Source organism: Trachypithecus francoisi, unplaced genomic scaffold (assembly GCF_009764315.1).
Source record: "Trachypithecus francoisi isolate TF-2019V2 unplaced genomic scaffold, Tfra_2.0 Lachesis_group8, whole genome shotgun sequence".
NCBI classification, from domain to species: domain Eukaryota; kingdom Metazoa; phylum Chordata; class Mammalia; order Primates; family Cercopithecidae; genus Trachypithecus; species Trachypithecus francoisi.
In genome coordinates this window covers 72,671,988-72,685,634 of record NW_022681473.1, presented here as the reverse complement: position 1 = coordinate 72,685,634, position 13,647 = coordinate 72,671,988, and the positions used below count along the sequence as shown (strand labels likewise).

The window sequence follows — 13,647 nt, the reverse complement described above, 5'->3', positions numbered from 1 at the left end:
ATGAAGTACACAGACTAGTTTCATATCTAGTATCTTATTTAATATTTATTTTAATCATTACTTACATCTTCTCCTCACTTCTAATATTTTTACTTGTGTTCATATTGTGAGCAGAGACTATTTTCTTTAGGGCTCTAAAACAGAATTTTATATTGTACCACAACACTATGGGCATTCATCAAATCATATTCTTTACACAATTGCTATTCAAACTTTAGGAAATGGAATAAACTTATAACATGACTCATACACTGGGCTAAGTGAAAATAACATACTGTCTGTCCTAAAAAAATTTGTTAATTGGGCTGACAACTCATCAATAAATGAAAAACTTAAATAAGCAAGAAATTTTGGATTCATTTCTAAATTAATTGTGCCAGCACTTATTACTATACTTTTAAAGGAAGATTGGTTACATTGTTTTTATTTAAGGGTTTATTGCCCTCTAGTGGATCAAATAAGTAAGTCTAAAAATCTATAAAAACGGCAAATTTGAGAACTGTAATGAAAGGGGTCATTAGTATTTTTACTATTTGTATTTCACCTGGTGAACCCCAGAAATTGGCAAAAAGGCTTCCCATTTATTGTCTATTGGACAATAACAGAATAAGATGCTTTCAGACAGTTAATATTAATTAATTTCCTTTGATGTTTTCATAGTATTTCCTTCATACTTGCCACCTAGTTTATTATTGTATTTATTTATTTGCCTAGGCTCTGGGGTGTTTTTAGAGTTTGTTTTATTTCTCTGTCTCTCTCTACTGCTTGACTTGCAGTAGAGTGGATGCATGTCTGATGAATAATTGAATGAAACACCAGGAATAAGTAAACACTAAAATTAGGAAGGCAGGATGACACACTTGGGAACAATTTCATATGTGGTATCCTTTGCAGTTTATCTTTCTTCTAACATTTATTGAGAAGGATGGTGATATCGTATTACATTTCTTTCAGCTCCATCACAGCAAACCATATCCCAATTTAATATGCTAACATATTTATTCATTCATCAGTTATTAATTGTGCAGCTGCTAAATGCTAGCGGGGGATAGCGTGATTGACGGACAAACAGACAAGGTCCCTACCTAGTCAGTAGATTTACTGTCTAGTGTAAGAGACAGACATTAAATAATCACACAAAAAATTTACCTGCAATTCTGGCAAATTCTATTTCGGAAATGCATAGTGCCATGAGAAGATATAACAGGGGGACTAATTTAGTTTTTGATGGGAGGAATGGGGAAAGAGAAGAGGATAGGAAAATACATAATCTTATTTTTAAAAAGTATTTTCTCAGGGTAGTAGTGTTAAGGGCGATTTTTATTTCCTTTATATATTTAAGATATTTTCTAAGTGTATCGCTTTCATAATTAGAAAAAATCAATAAATACAATAAAAATACTGGAGAGGGACATTAGCAATAATATACAAAGAAAAGCTTGCTTTCTTTAAATCTCTCACACATAAAAGTAGAAATAAGGAGGGTAGAAAGAGGGACAAAAGTATAAGTGTTGGGGCAGAACTAATTAAGGCCTCAATTGGCCTTTGTTTTGAAAGCCCAGGGATTACCCAGGTCAATGTCCAGGAATGAAGGCTCTGATAGACTTATGCTTATTAAAATATGTTGGGTCCATGTGGACACACTGTAGTACATATCTAATTTACCATGGAATATTTTGGAATACTTTCTCTCCTTTCACACAAGCCATTATGGGGAGCTGAACCGTAATCCAAAGATGTTTTACTAATTTACCATGAAAAATTACCATCACAGGGAAGGGACATATCAGAAGCCTGTATTTAAATATTTGGTATAACTACATATTATACTCAAATTATAAACAGAAAGTTGCTTGAAGAAGAGCTGTGTGGTGGATCAACTATTTAATGGAATCAAGCTAATGCCTGATGCATCTTCCATTCTAGAGATGATTTTGTCAGTGGTACCAGATATATAAACTCATCGATTACAACCTCTGCATCCCATTTTCATACTAGACAAGTATTTCTCAAACTTTATCATACATCAAAATCACCCAGAAGGCTTGATAAAACAGACTGCTGGACTCCAACTCCAGAGTTTGATTCAGTAAGTCTGGGATGGCCGGGTGCGGTGGCTCAAGCCTGTAATCCCAGCACTTTGGGAGGCCGAGACGGGCGGATCACGAGGTCAGGAGATCGAGACCATCCTGGCTAACACGGTGAAACCCCGTCTCTACTAAAAAATACAAAAAACTAGCCGGGCGACGTGGCGGGCGCCTGTAGTCCCAGCTACTCGGGAGGCTGAGGCAGGAGAATGGCGTAAACCCGGGAGGCGGAGCTTGCAGTGAGCTGAGATCTGGCCACTGCACTCCAGCCTGGGCGACAGAGCGAGACTCCGTCTCAAAAAAAAAAAAAAAAAAAAAAAAAAGTAAGTCTGGGATAAGTGTCTGAGAATCTGCATTTTCATAAGTTCCCAGGTAATGGCCAAATTGTCCACACTGGAAAACCAGTAGCCTAGTCATTGAGACTATCTCATGGTGAATAACACTTGCGATAAACATGGTTATAGTTAAATCCCCAAGGCCTGACAGCATCTCAGTCTCGTTTAAATTATTTTGCAATTCTTTGCTCTAATCCATTATTTGGTGACCTTTCAGCTTAACTACTTCATAATCAAGTTCTAAGAAGGCATCTTAATCATTTATGAAAAACTGTGCCCATACATGCACATACTAACACAACTTTTTTTCTTCTTTGGGCTAGACTAGAAGATCTAGAATAACTGGGTTAGATTAGAAAATCTAAACTAATTCTTATTCTATGTTAGATCTTATTCTATGTTAGATCAGTGAAGTATTTAGTGTAAACTGGCATCTGGGGATGGGGCTGAAGAGAACATAAAAGTATAAGATATGAATCCTATCTTAAAGTTCATAATCCAGTTTGAGTTCATTTGACTGCTTTACAGTTTGCAAAGTGCTTTTGCATCATTATCTGATCCACTTAGAGAAGTTAAATAACTAATTAAAGATCAGGAATTACGAGAAATCAGGTCTGGAACTCATGCCTTCTGATGAGTAGCTTACTAGTCTTTCTAGTACATCATTGTCTTTGTTCAAGCTTCACACTTGAAAGAAACTATGTGTATTTGCTTCAAGACTGTGCCCAAAGGATGAAATTACTCCTTTAAAAAACTAGTCCTAGTTCTAATGGCATAAAGAAAAGAAAGTATGACTAACTTTTCTCCCTTTCTTCATTCCTCTCCAAACTATTCTTGCCTTGCATGAAAATCTTTGTCACCTTATAATTATCCAATTTTCTATTTCATATTTTACAGGCCAAGAGGCCTCAGTTATGGGAAGGGTGGCTATTTTGAACTGTTTTCTTAAGTGCCTTGGTTTCCTCCAAGGGCACATACTTGTTTAATTTTTCTAAAGGCGGTCATAATTAGTCTCTAAAACATAATTTAGTGACATTAACACGAAAACTCTAGAAAAGTAAGAGAGGCAGGCAGGACAGCAAAAATTAAGTAAGCAAAAAAACAAAGAGACAAAACCCAGTGAAAGGAGAAATACTGATGAAAAATACTTTAAAAACATGAACCAGGAAAATCTTAGTGCAATACGGTTTTTCCGTTGACTATCATTTATGGGACATTTATTACAGGGATGGAGAAGGTAATAGGGTTAAAGAGAGAAAAAACAGGCTCTTGTGTTCAAGGAATTTATAATCTATTGGCTAAGACAGACAATATATTAACTATCAATGAAATAATATATGCAAGCTCCAGAATTCTATACCTTAACTGCTTACCTGAGAGCCAACTCTATTTGATGTCTCATAGGGATCTCAGGGTTTAATAGTTAAAAAACCTGAATTCTTAGTTTCCTCTCAAACCTCTTTTTCTGCAATTTTGCTCCATCTCAGTAAATGGTACCACTCACTAACCAGTAACTCAGGCCAGTACCTGGGAGTCATTTGTCATTCCTCCCTTTCTTTCACATCCCACATCACACTCATCAGAAGGTACTTGAATTTACTTCCATACTTAGAAACCATCATTCACTTTTCCCTCATATATTCTGCCATCATCTTAATCCAGACCACCATTATCTCCTGTTTATGGTGCTGGATTAACCTCCTTATCATGATTCGGTCTCTGCCCATCTTTCCAGACTCATCTCATACAACTATCCTTTCTGAATATATTCCAGCAATACTAGTCTTTCCTTAGATTCTTGAACATTAACATGTCAAGCTCTTTCCTGCCTCAGGACCTTTGCACAACCTGTTCACTCTGTTTAGAATGTTGTTTTTTTCCTCTCTTGCACAGTTGGATCATGCTCATCTTTTAGGCATCAATATCAACTCCTCGGAAAGATCTTAGACCAGTCTAATTCACATAGTTTCCTTGTAAATTCTCCTTAATTCCATCCATACAAGGTAAGTTCCATAAGAACAGGAATCTACCTTGTTCATCATCGGATCTCAGTACCTAGCAGTTCTTGGCACAGACCAAAGAAGCACTTAACTATCTGCAGAATAAACAAATAATTACTTGGTGCTCTGTGATCCAGTCTTGTGGGGTCAGGAAAGGGTTTCTGATTTAAAAGGCTTTGCAAACTAAGTAATTAGCCAGGTCACGGACAGGGTCAGAAGACGGTTTGGGGTGAGAAGGAGGATAGTACACTTCAGGAACACAGAAGACATTCTAATTGGCTGGAGCGGTGGAAAACCACTGGGGCTGAAGAGGCAGGCAAAAGTCAGACAGGAAAGAGCCTGTAGGTCATGTTAAAGAGTTTGGGCTTAAACCTGAGGGCAAATAGGAGCGACTGAAAGGTTTTCAATAGGGAGTGCCTCGGGCAAGTATGAACTTTATAAGCCCAGCAATGTGGAGACTGGACTGGAATGTGGCAAGAGTGAAAGCAGGAGAACCAGCTGGGGCAGGTGGGGGTACTGCCACAGCTATGTAGCAGTCATAGGGTCGAACCAAAATAATGTCAGTAAAAAACGGAGAGACGTGAACAGATCTGAGATATTCAAGAGGCTGGTAGGGACTGGCTGGATGCGAAAAGGAAGAAAACTTTCAAGTTCTGGTTTAAGCACATGGCTCAGTTAAAATATGTTCCCTCTAAGCCATGATACCAGTTTGGCAGATCCCCTTTCAGCACGTACTACTCTGCACAGTGGCCCGCTGAATACGTATTTGCACATCACAGAAGCAAGAGTCGCGCCTTTTCCACTCTATCTCCGATTCTAAAAGCTCACTCTGAGTCTAGCTCGATGGCACTGTAAGTGTTCAATAAACGTTCGTTAGGTGATTGCAACTGCATTGAGTCTAAAATAAAATAACTGACGTTTATATCTTTTACCCTCATGTCCGCCCGTTTACAGAGAATAACTCGTGAAAAAACAAGTGCCGGGCTCTGGGTGGATCTCATTCATAATGAAGTTAAGAGCCTCCTTGGGAGTCTCCGGCCCTTAGGCTTCCCGAGAACCCCTTTACCCAGCTCACCTGAGGGAGAAGACCAGGAGCGGGCCCAGGCGACACACAGTGACTCAGACCGTCCGGACTCACCAGTTCGCCGGCAGCCTTCCAATCGAATCTCCCGCGTCCTTTTCCGCCGGAAGTAACGCTTTGGCTGGGTTTACTCAGAGCCAATCAGAAGAAGGCGCCGCAGAGGGTGGCGCTTAGCCAAGAAATCCTACAAGCTTGTGGGAACGACCATTTTCGTCAAACTGCGGGTAGAGTCGGTGGATCAGTAGTACAGTCCGTAAAGTTGGTTTTGGCGGCGCTGAGCCTCTTGGGCGTAGGGATCCCGGGAAAGTGTGGGGCAAGCCTGCGCGCCCTGGGGTCTGGCGGGGTAACTGAAAGAGGGAATGGAAGCCGGATGAAGAGGGTTGAGGGAGCTTTGGAAGCCAGACGGGGCGCTGTCCTAGGGGCTAGCACTACCGAGGGGCGGAGGGGGGAAGGGGGCTTTGGCAGGAGGCAGGAGGGAGGTGGAGCGCGGAGTGGGTTTTCGGGTGCCGGAGAAGAAAGGGGGCGTTACTTGAAAGAAAGGACCGGGACTTGGCGGGATTTAGGGACGATGTGGACCCGGGGCGACCTCTGTAATTGATGGGTTGTGCAAGCAACACAGTTTTGGGGTTACCAAAGAACGGAGTATCATAGGGAGTGGTTAGGCTCCATGATGGAGGTGGGTGCAAGGAGCACAGTCTTTGGAGCTGGACCCAGCGGTCTGCGACAACGTGCTCCGCTTACTACTGAGTGATCTAGTGCAAGTTCCCGCACCTCTCTGAGCGTCCGTTTCCACATCTGTAGATGGAAATAACAATCAAATACGATGCACAAGATTGCTGTGACGATTGAGTTAGAGGAGATGATGCCTGTGCCTCCCTGCCTCCTGATATACTGGCCTGTAGTGAACCTTCAATAAATTGTCATGGAAGCTGTTATTGCCTTTATGTGGGATTTGCGGAGGGCAGGAGGTGTAGCAATGGAATTGAGGCAGCCAGGGCAGAGTTTGGCGGTGATTATAATGGTGGGGATATAGGGTGACCTGAAGGACAGGTGGGCTTCGGGGGCGCTATAGATAAAACATGGGCTACAGCGATGAGGTAGGAAGAGGCCCTAGCATGATAAAGGCCGACTTGGGATGTGACCGCAATGACGGTGAGTGCTAAGAAGCAGACGGCACGAGATGAAAGTGGAGTGGAGGCGGTGCCTTCGGGGATGGGGGCGGAGTGGCTGTGGTGACCTGGTTTGGGAGGTGTCTGAGGAGCTGGCTGGCTTTGGGTTTCCCCCGGGAGGAGCCGTTTTGCGGCGGGCGGAGCTGCAGGCTGGGCAGGGCTTAGCCTATGCGCTGCTGCTGGCCTCCTTTTCGCCCTCCCACCCGCACTGCAGCCGCCAGCCTGAGCCATGGGCCCCCGAGCCCTCTTGCTCCTGCTTCTGTCTTTTCTGGCGCCCTGGGCCACCAAGGCCCTCCGGCCGGCCTTAAGGGCCCTCGGCAGCCTACACTTGCCAACAAACCCCACATCCCTCCCGGCTGTAGCCAAGAACTATTCGGTTCTCTACTTCCAACAGAAGGTAAGGGGGAGTGGGGGCTTCGCCTTCCCCGGCCCAACCGCCGGGAACCCTCAGAGCCCGGGCAACGGAACCTACCTCGAAATTCACACCCCTTGATGCCTGGGATCTCTTCGGTCTTTGGCTCATGTCTTCCAGAAGGTGGTCTCAAATCCCAGTTTTGTTGAATTTTTCTCCTCCCATTACCAATAATTTGGTAGTAGTTCTGGCTCCGTACTCTTGATTCAGGCTGTTCTGCAATTGGACACGGCCGTCACTTCAACTCCGCCTGCTCCCATAGGGTGCCCCAATCCGAACTCCCTTGACCTTCCCTCAAATTCAAATTATTAAATGCCAGCTCTGCTACCTAGTCTGCGGTGATAGTCATCCTTTGCCCCAAGGCTGCCCTAAATACAGATTCTAGTATCTTTACCTATTAGATAATATTGGATAGTTATCCATCCTAAAAACCAGCCTCTCACAAGGGGTCAGCTCAGAGCTGATTTTGTAGCCCTATTATTAAGAATTGTTGAAATCCCTATTCCCCATAAGACTGAACATGTGTAGCCTATGGTTGTAAAAGGAGTTGTAGGAGCTTGTGGCGGGGGTGGGGATTAGCCTTTCTATGCTTTGTAACGTGATTTTAGAGGTTTTTAGGCTTAATGCCTTTGTGCTTGGCTGCAGCATGAGGCATTCCCCCACAGGTCTTGATGGAAAAGTACATCCTCTGTGAAATGACGAGGAATCCTTACAGTTCAGCATTTCTGAAAGCCTGTGTAAAAATAGGAAAAGATTTGGAAAGGGTTGGGATTAGAAAGAGTGCAAGGGTCTGAAGCTTGGCTTTAGGGGTCAGGTAGAACCAGATTCCACCCTGCTAGCTCTATGACCTTGGGCAGGTTACAGTACTTCTCTGAGCCTAGTTCCTTGATCTCCTGGGGTTTGTGGTGATGGTTAAGTGAGAGCAGATAACGTGTTCCTAGCAGAGTATCTGGCCTCAAGTAGGCACTCATATAATATGTGGTTATAGACCTACGTGAAATTTTGTTGTTGTTGATTGTGTAGAGACAAGGCTCACTATGTTGCCCAGGCTAGTCTTAAACTTGTGGACTCAATAATCCTTCTGCATCAGCCTCCCAAAGTGTTGGGATTACAGGCTTGAGCCACTGAGCCCAGCCCTTATATGAATTTTGAATGGGAATTTGTGGTAAGGGGATGTCATAGACTTCCAGAATAACTTAGAAATAATTTAAAAATTTTTTTTTATTTTTAAAAATAGAGATGGAGTTTTGCCATGTTGCCTAGGCTGGTCTTGAACTCCTGGGCTCAAGCGATGTCCCAAAGGGCTGGGATTGCAGGCATGTGCCACTGTGTGCAGCCAAGAAACAATTTTTTTTTTTTTTTTTTTTGAGACGGAGTCTCGCTCTGTCGCCCAGGCTGGAGTGCAGTGGCCGGATCTCAGCTCACTGCAAGCTCTGCCTCCCGGGTTCACACCATTCTCCTGCCTCAGCCTCCCGAGCAGCTGGGACTACAGGCTCCCGCCACCTCGCCCAGCTAGTTTTTTGTATTTTTTAGTAGAGACGGGGTTTCATCGTGTTAGCCAGGATGGTCTCGATCTCCTGACCTCGTGATCCGCCCGTCTCGGCCTCCCAAAGTACTGGGATTACAGGCTTGAGTCACCGCGCCCGGCCAAGAAACAATTTTTAACCCAGACATTTGAGTTAAAGTTTATGAGGAAGATAAAACATTTTAATTTTTCCGGGGATACCAGGAAATAGTCTTTTTTCTCAGGCAACTCCCTTAAATTAATTCTCTAGGCATGATTCCCTCATTTGTAAATTGGGAGGGTTGGGACAAAGACCAATGTGTTTCACACTTTACTGAGGAAAATTAAGGGCCCTTTGGGGAGCTGTTTCAGAGGGAAAGTGGATGAAGGCTGAAGCGGAGGCCAAATTAGGTGCTCCAATACCCCCCTCTTGGATCTCTTTCGGCTTTTATCTGTTTTATATGCTGGGATTTTATATACAACTATTTGCAGAGCTCAACTGCTAAAGTAAAATGGGGAGAGGACTATTGGAATGGAAGATCTCTAAAATTCCATTGGGATTGGTGAAAAAGAGAACTATCAGCAGAAAAGGAGAGAGTGAAAGAGTGAAAGGGTGGACGGGAACAAATTATTTGTTAGTACCTTAGTTCCTACTTTATATTCCTTTATTGTAGATTCCTTTCTTGGCCACCACACTCCTTAGAAATACAATTCAAACACCTTGGCATGGGAATCCATTGTTCCTTACTATGAAACCCTAGCTGGTCGTTCCAACTTTATATTCTGCCATAATCCCCCATCCCAGCTCCCACTTTTAGCAACCTAACAGACTCAAGTGACTTTTACTGTGTCAGAAATTCTGTTTGGAATAACATCCCTCTTCTCTACTATTTAAACTCATACTTCTGTTCCTGCAGAAATGTCACCTCTTCTGTGAATCTGACTATTTTAAGGCAATTTAGTTGATCTTTTTTCATCCTGCTCATTTCTATATTGTAGGTGTCCCTCTAGCTAGTTAGTACTCTACAATACCTAGAAGAGCCTATAAAAAGGTATAAAGCACAAAATAGCTGTTGAGAAAGTGAATGCGTGATCATCCAAAAAGAACCTAAACAAAGGCTACCATCATTTAATTGTCACAAATCATTTTTTATTTTTCTTTTTATCTTTTACTTTAGTTCTTTATTAATTATTTTTTCCTCCTTTTTCAAAGTCTTCAAATATTGATTTAGGTAGGAATATTTGATTTCTTTTACCTGAAATAACTGAATTAGGAGACCAGAGAAAGGATAGTACATCACTGGGGCACATCAAGGCTCTGGGTACATGTGTAGTATGTGTGGTATCAGTGTCATAAAGGGCTCTCTGGAATGTGTGGCTTGTGGTTACAATGTTGCATGCTTATTACCTTGTACCTCCCACCTGAGCCCCACAGGCTCTTAGAATGTGAGTCCCGAATCACACATTTTAGCGTGTGATATAGTCAAGAGGGAGAATGGGTCCTTGTCAGGCCATCTTTTTTCTCAGTGGTAAAATTGGGAGCAATATCTATTATATTGTCAGGGTGTGTGTCTGTGTGTTTCTCTCTCTACAAGAGAGATTTTTATTAAGGAATTGGCTCATGCAATTGTGGAGGCTTAGTAAGTCCAAAATCTTCAGGGAAGGTTGGTAGGCTGGAAACCCAGGGGAGAGTTGCAGTTTGGATGCACAGGCATTCTGCTGGCAGAATTTCTTCTTGCTTAGGGGAAGTCAGTCTTTTTTTTTTTTGAGTTGGAGTTTCGCTCTGTTGCCCAGGCTGGGGTGCAGTGGCGAGATCTCGGCTCACTGCAGCCTCTGCCTCCCGGGTTCAAGCAATTCTCCTGCCTTAGCCTCCCGAGTAGCTAGGATTACAGGTGCTTGCCACCATGCCTGGCTAATTTTTGCAGTTTTAAAAATACAGACAGGGTTTCATCATGTTGGCCAGGCTGTTCTTGACCCCCTGACCTCAAGTGATCTACCTGCCTCAGCCTCCCAAAGTCAGGGGAAGTCAAACTTTGTTCTATTAAAGCCTTAAACTGATTAGATAAGGCCCACCCAAATTATGGAGGGTAAAGTCCATTGATTTAAAGTCCACTGATTTAAATGTTAATCTCATCCAAAAAATACCTTCACAAAAACATCTAGAGTGATGGTTGACCAAATAGCCGGGCACCATGGCCTATAAAGTTGGCATGTAAAATTAATCATCACATCCACCAAGGTTGTCAGAGTTCAGTGTGGTAACACATGAAAGCCACATGGATGGTGCATAGAACATGGTAGGAATTTAGGCCGGGCATGGTGGCTCAAGCTTGTAATCCCAGTACTTTGGGAGGCCGAGACGGGCGGATCATGAGGTCAGGAGATCGAGACCATCCTGGCTAACACGGTGAAACACTGTCTCTACTAAAAAATACAAAAAACTAGCCGGGCGTGGTGGCGGGTGCCTGTAGTCCCAGCTACTTGGGAGGCTGAGGCAGGAGAATGGCCTGAACCCGGGAGGCGGAGCTTGCAGTGAGCTGAGATCCAGCCACTGCACTCCAGCCTGCGCGACAGAGCCAGACTCCGTCTCAAAAAAAAAAAAAAAAAGAACATGGTAGGAATTTAAACAACTTAATGGAACAAATGCTAGTTCCTTTACAACTGTGTCCTGAAAATTCACTCTCATCCAAATGCATGACAATAGTGGTAAAGGCTCTTCTGAAAACTGAGTACCCCACCATTCCTATTTAACTGCTGATCATTGTTTCTGTTAGAAGTCTGTGTTTTGGCCCAGCATTGAGCTCATGGTCACTGACTCCTGCAGCTCCTTCCTCATCTGCTATGAGGGGATCACATCAGCGGGCTAAGCTATTTAAATGTACATACGTCCTTTATAATTCTGCTTTCAATTCCTGTTCTAGGTTCCCCTTTCCCACTTTTGTCACAATGGCCCTGATGTCTAGTAAAATGTTATGTCTAGCTATGTTAGGCACCTTGGAAGGCCATGTTGATAAAGATCTTGTTCCTCCTTCTTTAAATTTTTCTTCCCGTTTCTCCTCTTCTTGTCTGTTCATCTACTGATGGCCTTCCCCTTAGGCCTGGAGTATCCTGTCGGAAATATTATGTGAATTCAGAACCGATTTATGTGTTTGGTGATACAGAATCATTTTTAGAAGGGGCCTTAGTGAATATGTAGCCTCCCCCTTAGATATGATGGATTGACCTTGATCTAAATTAGAGAGCGTCAGAAACTTGATAGAGCTTGAATAGGAGGGTGGTTCAAAGCACAGCTTTTAGTGTTGGGTGTGGTGGCTCACCCCTGAAATCCTAGCATTTTGAGAGGCCGGGAGGATCACATGAGGCCAGGAGGATCACATGAGGCCAGGAGCTAGCGACCAGGTTGGGCAACATAGTGAGACCCTATCTCTACAAAAAAATAAAAAACAACAACAAAACCCAAAGCATATCATTTAGAGGCAAACAGGTTTGAGAACAAGTTCTGTTTCTGCCACTACCTGAGTAAGTTACTCAGAGGCAGCTCCTATTTTCATAATCAGCAAAATGGAGATAATTATATTACCTATCCCATAATTTTGTTGTAAAAAGAGGTGGTATGTGTAAAGTGCTTATTTAGCACAGTGCATAACACTTAGTAAACTATAAATGATAAACATTTTTATTTTGCCGTTTCGTAATGTACATGGTTTTAATTAACCCCTTCACTTTTTTTACATCAATAGGATTAAAATAATCAATACTTTAACAGACTTGTGGCCTAGGAATTAACCTTTTTTCTTGCTTGAAATCATTCTTTTCACACAAAATTCTGTACATAAAAAGAAGCATATGAAACTATTTCTATTTTTCTTTCTATGCTATTTTAAGTGTTGATAAAGTGTTGGGGGGAAATAATGAATTTACCCTTTTAGGTTTTTGGAAGTAGCTTCTTCTCTTGATAATAATAGTAAATCTAACACTGTCTTTCTGATAGCTGAGTTTTAAATTTCTTGCTAACTAATGCTAAAATCTAATTTCAGTAAAAATTAACTTTAAGTTATTCACTATCTTGTTTATATTCCTCTGTCAGCACATTGCAGGGACTTTGTGCTTTAGAGAATTTAGACTTTTAAAACATTTTCAAAGTTTGGGTTCTAGGATCAACCCTGCCAGTAATTCACATCATACTCTTGGGCAAGTTGCTTAACCCTCTAGATCTCATTGTACTAATTTGTAAGATGAATGGATTGGATCTACTAATCTCTGATATACCTAGTATTCTGTTCACTGAGTGCCTCCTGTTTATTGGGCACTGCATTAGGAGCAGTGGCAATGCAGGTACAAGTTTTGTTTTTTGCCAGAACATTAATTATCTTTGGTGAATTGGACCTAAACAACTTTACTGTCTTGACTTTGAAGAAGACACAGACCCATAACATATAAAGTGTTTTTAAATTAAAAAGTAGTCACCTCTTCAATTGATACAATATTTATAACGTTGCATAGCTGATCTATTTTATAATATAATAGAACATTGTGTTTATGATTTTGAAGTTTGCTTGGTTGTGGGTCTATTGGAGAAGAAAGGAGCATCATAGGTAAGGAGAATACCTTGGTGATAGATCTTGTTTGTCTTCGTTCCTAGTGCCTTGGATGGTACTTCTTTTTACTTACTTTATGTGGTTCTGACAGAATATGGTACTTCTTAATAAAGATATTATGAATTGAAAAAATTGACTGTAAATTAAAATGAATAAGGAGTAAGAGATGAAAGTAAAATGACATATGTAGTGTAAATGTGTCTAATGCATTATTAATGATAATAATTTACTACAATTTATTGAATTGTACCCTAAATATTATCCTAAGTACTTAATAGGCATTCACTTATTTAATCCCTATTACTGTTCTGTGAGGTAGATGCTATTATTCCATTTTGTAGGCAAGAGAACGATCCTTTTTGTTTGTTTGTTTTTAGACAGGATCTTGCTCTGTCACTCAGGATGGAGTACAGCCATGCGATCATAGCTCACTACAGCCTTGAACTTCTGAGCTCAAGTGA

General features: G+C 41.9%; 2 protein-coding genes across 5 annotated transcripts in view; one reads left to right on the top strand and one right to left on the bottom strand.

The window, feature by feature from the left end:
• Positions 1–7,289, bottom strand: part of DDIAS (DNA damage induced apoptosis suppressor) — a 32,793-nt gene extending 25,504 nt beyond the window's left edge. For both annotated transcript variants that reach the window (XM_033206780.1, XM_033206781.1), the window contains exons 1-3: positions 7,145–7,289; positions 6,135–6,298; positions 5,498–5,850 (exon numbers count right to left, since the gene is read on the bottom strand). The gene's annotated coding sequence lies outside the window, so the exon portion shown is untranslated. The remainder of the gene's footprint in view (positions 1–5,497; positions 5,851–6,134; positions 6,299–7,144) is intronic.
• Positions 5,580–13,647, top strand: part of PRCP (prolylcarboxypeptidase) — an 83,172-nt gene continuing 75,104 nt past the window's right edge. Inside the window, exon 1 of one of the 3 annotated variants that reach the window (XM_033206785.1) lies at positions 5,580–5,727. Coding sequence is in view for 1 of the 3 variants with exons in the window: in XM_033206782.1 (XP_033062673.1) it covers positions 6,902–7,069 (168 nt within the window). In the remaining 2 variants the exon portion in view is untranslated. The other 2 variants (XM_033206784.1, XM_033206782.1) reach the window with 2 other exon arrangements.